This window comes from Brassica oleracea, chromosome C8 (genome assembly GCF_000695525.1).
Source record: "Brassica oleracea var. oleracea cultivar TO1000 chromosome C8, BOL, whole genome shotgun sequence".
Taxonomy (NCBI): domain Eukaryota; kingdom Viridiplantae; phylum Streptophyta; class Magnoliopsida; order Brassicales; family Brassicaceae; genus Brassica; species Brassica oleracea.
Window position 1 is genome coordinate 33,198,555 of NC_027755.1, and position 8,508 is coordinate 33,207,062.

Sequence of the window (8,508 nt, forward strand, 5' to 3'; positions counted from 1 at the left end):
AAAAATTGAACAATATCTATACTATTAAAGAATAATCATTCTTAGGATTATGCCACTGATTTTTCCAATTAATTACAAAAATTACCCAACAAATTAGAAAGTAACATGTTTTTGTCCAACTAAACAAAACAACCCAATAATTTAAATGATTTATCCATCAAAATTTTAAGCTCATTTCGTGTATGTTTACTAACCTATCGAAATTCGTTTGTGTTCTAACCCTATACTCTAAAATTCTATTCAAACCCTAACTCTATTCAAACCCTATTAACACCATCAAAAACCTGTTGTCCAAAAAACTATACCAAATATATTGGAGTTCATTATAATGTCTATGTCTTATTTAAAATTTTCTTATATGAAGCAGCCAAAATATATTTAATATTATCTTTCAGTAATATTAATTATACTATTATAGTATAGGGTTAGCATATTTCGAAATCATTGGTTTTCAATGTTATTGACCTTTTAAACAGCCAACAATATTTAAATATTTAAATATAAATACTTACCAATTTTGGTATATAAATATAAATATAAAACATAATAAATAGAAACTCATAAATTTTTGAATTCAAATCAAATAAATTCCAAAAAATATTTTCTATAACATCCATTTTTTCATAATTGCTATATACAATAAATTCAAAAGATAATATATAGAAACAAGATTTTCCAATTTAACATGCAGATAATATATTATGTTTGACATGGTAACTGAATTTTTAGAATCTACACTATTAAGATAGAGATATTCGATAATAAAGAGAGGATCCCCCAACTTTTTCCCCAAGTTTCTCTTAAAACATAAGCACCTCGCTTTAAATCAGATCGATATTATAAATAGGCGGCACCAGTTTCCTATTCAAACTCACATCTTCGGTTTCAAAAATAATTAACATGTCTTAATTAATTTTACCGCAAATAATTTTAAATTTAATTTCTTACTGTTGTTTCCAATAACAAATTAATTATTTCACAATACTAACATTTTGTATAGATGAAAAATGAACGTAAACATAAAAAACAACTGCTAACAAAAAATCATTAAGACACTTGATATACATTTTATGTATAAACACATTTGTTATAATAATAAACATATCAAAAGGAACAAATCCGTGCTTTGAAAACGTGGCTAAAAATCTAGGATGTCCGGGTCAGAATCTAGTTATTTATTAAAAATCAATTCTGTCGACGAATTAAACTATCAGATCTGACTTTGTATCCCTTGAAATTATGATAATTTACGTTTGTCACGTGACACGGTATTATATTTTTCAATCGAAAGTGTAATTGCTTTTGATATTTAGCATCCAAAATTAGTTAAGATTATACTAATAATTAGCAAAACTATTCTTCTTCTATAAAGTAAAAACATTAAATAAAATGTACGCCACACAGATAATTTTTATTTTATGTAATGATTTCACATAACCACTGTAATTATTACAAGTCTGACCTTTTTCTTAAATGTTTCAACTACTATGATATGATCATTACATCTTTCTACACAATGTTTTTTGTTTGGTAATTAGTAATCACTTCCTCTTTCATTTTCCGTTATCCACTAATGTTGGACATGTGGCGCAACTAGTTGGACGATGGCGTCGTTCTCCCGAAATCTGTGTCATTCCAGACATCCATTTCTGGTATATAATAATCAGGCGTCAAACCAGTATTGAAATAACCGGGCCCGTTTAGTCCATGGAACGGTGACTGTGGGATCTCATAATATGAGTTGGGGCCATTTAGCTGCGAGGCAACGAGACGATCCAAAGAGGCCCAGCTAGTGATGGGATCCACAAGTTTACTGACGTGGCAGTTGCTGACTTGGTCGTCCATCAACCGCTGGTAACTCGCGACGGTGTTAGGGCACTCGAGGTTGGGGAGTTTTAAGAAAGGGTCTAGAATGGTCTCTTCTTTACAAGATTGCTCCATAACTTCAAGAAAATGGCCTATAGTCTCCTCGTTGAACGACGGCGTTTTGATCGATCTCGGCGGACTGCTGTTTACAGTTTTGCAAAGACTCTTCTTCATGAAAACACGGCACACCACCCATCCTTCGTCTCCTCCTATGACTTCACACGTTTCTAGAGTGACGTCATCGTCAAGATGAGAGGAGGAAACTAGTAGATTATCGTCGAGTCTATATTCGTGCATGATCCAGTCGGATTTTTGACCATGAGGGGCTCGACCTTTATAGAAGACAAGCGTTTTCCGCATACCGATTCTATCGCCATTGCTGTATATGATCTTGTCACGTCCGGTTGCTTTCCAAAATCCGACCGTGGTCGCTCGGTTGGTTCTTGTTCCCGTGGGATACTTCTTGTCCTTGTGGCTAAAGAAGTACCAATCGTTTTGCGGCGTTGTTCCAATCTTGCACATCTCTATATAGTAAAACAAAAGTTAGTTTCTAACTGATGAATCGTAATGGATGTAACTAAGATGTATAATTTTATTTCTTCTGCCAAATAGTAATATCGGAAAAAATAAATCAATTAAATATTATAACATCTCGTTAGAATCCCGCAAATCAAGTCGAACAAGCGGGTATATATTTTATTTTGTGAATATCCCTGAGATGAAATCACTAGTTGAAGCTTTTGTTTATGACTCAACGTGAACGGATTAATAAATTTAATATCAGCTCTGGTTATGTATACGTTATGTGAAATTATATTAATAAGACAAATTATATGATGAACCTTGAATATCCCAAGGCTCGAGCTTGTTGAGATCAACATCACGAATAACATCGATCGAGATCAATCTTGATGTTAGATATTTTTTTGCGGAGGTAATACTGCAAGAGCTCTTCCTCAGTCGGGTGAAACCTAAAGCCGGGAGGCACTTGTGACTGTCCGTTTACTGATATGTTCATTGTTAAAGACAGGAGAGAGGGAGGAAGAAGAAGATGATAGAACGAGTTTATAACTAACTAATGCGTGTTTATATATACATGTGTGTGTACCTTTGACATAAACTGGCAAAAATAAATCATGCATGAGGAGAATGCATGTGTCCCATTGCTCTCACTTTTTTATTCTCTTTCTAATAAGTTTCCTTTTGAATTGAAAAGTACTAGTTGTGTTTCCTGGATATTTGGTGTTTCCATGATGTCATAATCCGTTCGCATGTGCCGCCACTTACAAATAAACATACGAGCCTTTAAGAACTTATTTTAATAATTCTGATTTGTCTGTTATCTATTCCCCAATGGAACTACCGGCGAATATAATTCCTTGGAAAATTACCATCTACTTCTTCTTCTGTTTCATATTAAATATTGTTTTACATTTTAAAATTTATTTCATTATAAGTATTGTTTTACATTTTTAAAATAAATATTTAATATTTAAAATTTTAAAACTTGTTTCATTATAAATATCATTTTATATTTTTAAGTATCGTTTATCCATTTAAAAGATAAAACAGAAAATTTAATTATTTTTTAATTTATGTCGTAAAACGTTAAATGATATTAATACTAATAATGAAACAGAAGGAATATAAGCTAATAGTGGCATGTCGACGTGCAAAGAAATATCGAATACGCTATTCGATTGATTTCACCGACCTGTGCGTCCAATCGCATATTCACAATTCAATGTGTTTGCCACGATTTGTTAGCTCGCATGAGACTCTAGAGTTTACATTTTATCACAACCATTTTATGTTCTTCTGTCCGACTTAATAAAACCTCCAGATTATACAAATATAAAAAAGCACCAAAAAATAATAGCATGACGGTTTGTTATAAAATAAAAATAAAAAACAATGGTCTGATTGGTAATGGCTGTAGTTTTAAAATTTTTACTGTAGAAAAAAATCTGTAAACTTTTCGCTAAGGCTTTAGATTTTATTGCTGTAGAATTTTATGGAAAACAGTAAAAAATTGCTTTGGATATTTGGCTCTGCAGAGCACTTATACAGCTGTAGGTTATTTCAAGAGCTGTGGTTTCAAAAAAAAATTAAAGCTTGATTGCTCTGAATTTGGTACTTTAGAAATAAATAGGGTTATGGACATCACCTACAACAACTACCAATCACCCCCAATAAAGTGCCAAAAATCACTAATTAAAGCAATTCAATTTGTAATTCACAAAGAAAGGTCGAGATAGACAGGTCTCTTAGAGCATGCGCAACGGTGAGACTCATTAGAGTCCTTAGCGACAACGACATTTCGGATTAATCCTGGATATTTTGGATTTAAAAAAAAAAAAAAAAAGATGATCATTCACGGGCCGCCATGTAGTCGTAGGGACTCGTAAATAGTGCAAGGATTCACTAAGAAAGAATCCTTATTTAGAAATTTTAAGGATTGAATCCTTACCTTTTAATGAGATCCACTGATTATTTAATTATTTTTTTTTAAGAAATCTCGCTTATAGATTTCCGTTGCGAATGGTCTTAATCTCATTATTCGAAGATAAAAAGGTCCTTTATTTACTCCTCTCTGGTAGTATATCGTAATTACAGCGGGAGAAATAAATAGTAAAAGGTTGTGAGTTGTGACAAGAGGTGGGACCAGGTCACGTAGCTATTGGGTAGAAGTAGGGCCCACGTGGGATCAACATGTCAACTGCAATGTAGGAAGCAAGCCCACATCGCTACTACGACCCTCGACCTTAAAAATCTCTATGGACAAGACATTGTCATTTTTTAAAGAAAAACAAAATAAAATTTTGAGGGAGAGGCCAAAGAGTGGCATGTAATGAAGAGTTCATTAATATACCATACTTTAAATACGAGATTAAAAACTAGTAGCTTAACTTTACGTAATACGTACTTTTGATGTGGAGTCAAGTATAATATCAGAGGTTACTGCCGGCTCTTACCCATGGCAACATGGACATTTGATCCATGGGTCCACAAATTTTTTTAATGTTATTTTATGAGTTATAAAAGCATATTTCACTATATTAGTTTATTAAATAGTTGATGAAATTATAATAAAAAAGTCCATAATAAGTTAAACATAATACAAAGACAACAAAACAAATTATGTATGGTTTACCATTCCCAATTTTCCAATTTATAAAGCCTAATTTTCATATAAAGACTTATTTTTCTAAAAAAAGGTTCTTTTAATACTAAAAGGTTCTTGTGGTTCATTTTTTTTTAAATGCAATGAGAAATGTTAGATGAAAATGTACGTACGTAAAAGGGTTCATATTTTATGTTTTGTCCAAAGTTATTAAATTGTTTAAGACGGCACGTAGAAAGTACTTATGATGACGATAGACTTGGTGAATGATGAGATGCACGATACTACATCAACATGACAATTCACAATTTCCTCATGAAAATTAGAAGATGGCGATAAAAAGGTGTGAGAAAAGGGGATCCGGCGGTCGGCCGGTGCGTGAGCGTCTGTGCCGCCGCCGGAGTCCTTTTCCCTTCGATAAAATCATCCGGTCATGTCGCTCTTCCTCTTACTCGGTTTCCGTTTGTCAGAGCTCTGATCAGCCACCAACCGGTGTGGTTCTGGTCCGGGAGTCACAGCGGGGTTTGCGGGTAGGAGGGGGGGGTGTCAATAGCTCGAGTTCTAGCTCCGGGAGACGGAGGCTCTCACAGATCCGTCGCCGCCGGTCCTTTGTCTCCGCGGCGGGAAAGCTTCCTTAGTTTCGCCGTTGTCGGATCCAGCTTCCGGGAGATAAAGGCTATCTCAACTTTACGTCGCCGGCTTCCGTCCCCTAGTCTTTTAGGGTTTAGGTTTTCCGTTTGTTTTTTATTTCGGGGTTTAGTTGTGGTTTTGAGTTGTTTCTGGTCGCGTCGGAGGAGAGGAAGATCTCCGACGGAAAGAGTGAGGTTGCATGCGAGGCTTTGGGCGGCTGCGGTGAACGGGGGTGGATGAGATCTCGCCACGGCGATTGATTCTCTCCGGTATTAGAGTCCCATAAGCTCTTTACGGTGAAGAGGTTCGGAACGACGGAGTTCCGGTGTGGCCGGTTTGATCCGAAGGTTGGATCTCCGGTAAGGACGAGAAGCGGGTGTGATGCGATGATCTCGCGACAAGTGACCCTCGACGTCGAGGATGTTAACACGTGTCCACGCGACAAAAAGACTGATCAGCGAGGCGGCCGCGCTTCGCTCCCGTGTAGTGTCTAGAGTTTCTCAAGGTGGGCCGCTGGAAATGGGCCCAATTGTGTAACGAGTTTTAGCCCGGTAAGTTTAGTGGGCTTATATTGTAATCTGTTTCTGGGCTGGGTCCGTTTCTATAAATTAAAAAACTATTGACGGAAAAAAAAAAAAAAGATATTTTAAGCAGCGTTCATAGAAACGGGGTCAGTAATCTGTGATTCGTAAATAAGCATGCGGTGCAAACGCAGTCGGACTATTTATAAATTTAAACGTATAAATTTAAAGGTATCCATACATATTCAAGAGAAGATATTGGATTCACCTTAATTTTTTTTAAATATTCACATCAATCTAGATGAACAGCTGTTTTCAACTGTCTGTAAATTATGTACGTACGTATGTTGTAGATTTTGTGGGGACCAATTTACAGACGGTTATTTTCTGTATTTTGTTCTTTTACATGGTTGAGTTTATATAAGAACAAAACTTAGGTCTTTTAAATCCACCACATCCTTTATGACCCAATCAAAATGACACATAAATTATTAATTTAAAAATATTAAATTAAATAAAAAATAGCTACAAAAAATAAAAACGCTAATTTTAACGACGCTAACGCTTCTAGTGAAACCATAAACCATAAATATTAAATTATAAACCCTATACCCTAAATTCTAAACCCAAATCCAAACCTCTAAACCCAAACTCTATACCCTAAACCCTAATCTTAGACCTTAAACCCAAATTATATACCTTAAACCTAAAAATAGACTATAAACCTAAACCTTATACCCTAAACCCAAACCGTTAACCTTAACACAAACCCTATAGCATCTAAGTTTGGGGTTTGGGTTTAGGGTTTACCGTGTTTTAGGTCTAGGATTTGGGTTTAGAGTATATTTTGGGTTTAAGATTTAAGGTTTGGGTTTAGGATTTACCGTTTGGACTTATGGTTAAGGTTTTGGGTTTAGGGTATATAATTTGGGTTTAAGGTTTACAGCTTGGGTCTAGGACTTGGGTTTAGGGTATAGAGTTTAGGTTTATAGTCTAGTTTTTGGGTTTAGGGTATATAATTTGGGTGTAGGGTCTAGGATTATGGTTTAGGGTATAGGGTTTAGGTTTAGGGGTTTGGATTTGGGTTTAGAATTTAGGGTATAGGGTTTAGAATTTAAGATTTAGGATTTAAGGTTTAGCTGGAAGCGTTAGCGTCGTTAAAATTAGCGTTTTTATTTTTTGTAGCTATTTTTTATTTAATTTAATATTTTTTAATTAATAATCTATGTGTAACTTTGATTTGATTGATCCTAAAGGATGAGGTGAATTTAATAGACCAATGCTCTTATAGTTTCTTATAAAACTTTCTATTTGTTCTGAGGTCAAAACTCTGGGTTAATCATGGTCTAAGTCATGGATAATCATTGATTTTTTAATGTTTTAATTTCCTTTTATATTATTTTAACTTTACGATATGGAATCCTAACAAAACTATAACAAAATAAATGGATGGTTCAAATGATGACCTAGATATATGAGGAACATATACGAGCGATCTCTCCTCTTGAATTTACGCTAACAAAATATATGCTTATCGCACTCACATATTAATAAATCCTATAAAGTGTTGGTCAAAATACTAGTATAATCTGTGTCGGTATCTTGCGAGCAGACGTGTTCGTTAAAGTGGATTAAGAAAATAAAAATAAACTTATCTTAGTTAGTGACCAAAAAAACATAACACTACAAGAAAACATCACCTTAATGAGGGCGGTTTTCCTCGTTATTTCGTCGTAAAAGAGGCTTTACGACGAAACAGCGAGGAAGCGTGTTTGCTCGTTACTCGTCCGTCGTAACACATATTTCCTCGCTAATTCGTCGTAACATAGCGAGGAATATATTTCGTCGTAAAGACGAAGTAGGGCGATTCGTCGTAAAGACCACGTCAATATTCCACGCAAAGACGTCGCTACAATTCCTCGTAAATACCTCGAAATGAGTTCCTCGTAACCTACACGTAAATACCTTGAAAGAGTTTCCTCGCAAAATACACGTAACAACCACGAAACGATTTCCTCGTAAAATACTCGTAAACTTTTCCTCGTTATTTCCTCGCAAATGTTTCCTCGTAAAATAGTCGTTAATTGTTTCTCGTCATTTCCTCGTAAGGTTTCCACGTAAAGAGGTCGTACATTAGCTACGAATTTACTTCGTTTTTATTATTTTTACAGAATTTAAAAATATAATTAAAAAATAATTAAAATTATTTAATTTAATAATAAATTAAAATTTAAAATAAAAATAAATCAAAATGAAAATATTTTATATATAAATAAGTTTTGAATTTATATAATACAACAACCAAAAAAAAAACTAAGGGTCGTTCATCGCCCGGTAGAATTCATCACTCCTCCTCGTAACATCCGC

The 8,508-nt window shown here is 34.5% G+C and overlaps 1 protein-coding gene across 1 annotated transcript; it reads right to left on the reverse strand.

Annotated features, from left to right (window-relative positions):
* Positions 1 to 1,448: 1,448 nt before the first annotated feature.
* Positions 1,449 to 3,002, reverse strand: LOC106310806 (NAC domain-containing protein 66). Its single transcript, XM_013748030.1, is given in 3 exon segments — positions 1,449 to 2,390; positions 2,709 to 2,760; positions 2,762 to 3,002. Coding segments are annotated over 3 exon segments (972 nt in total). The 5' UTR covers positions 2,885 to 3,002; the 3' UTR covers positions 1,449 to 1,593.
* Positions 3,003 to 8,508: the final 5,506 nt, after the last annotated feature.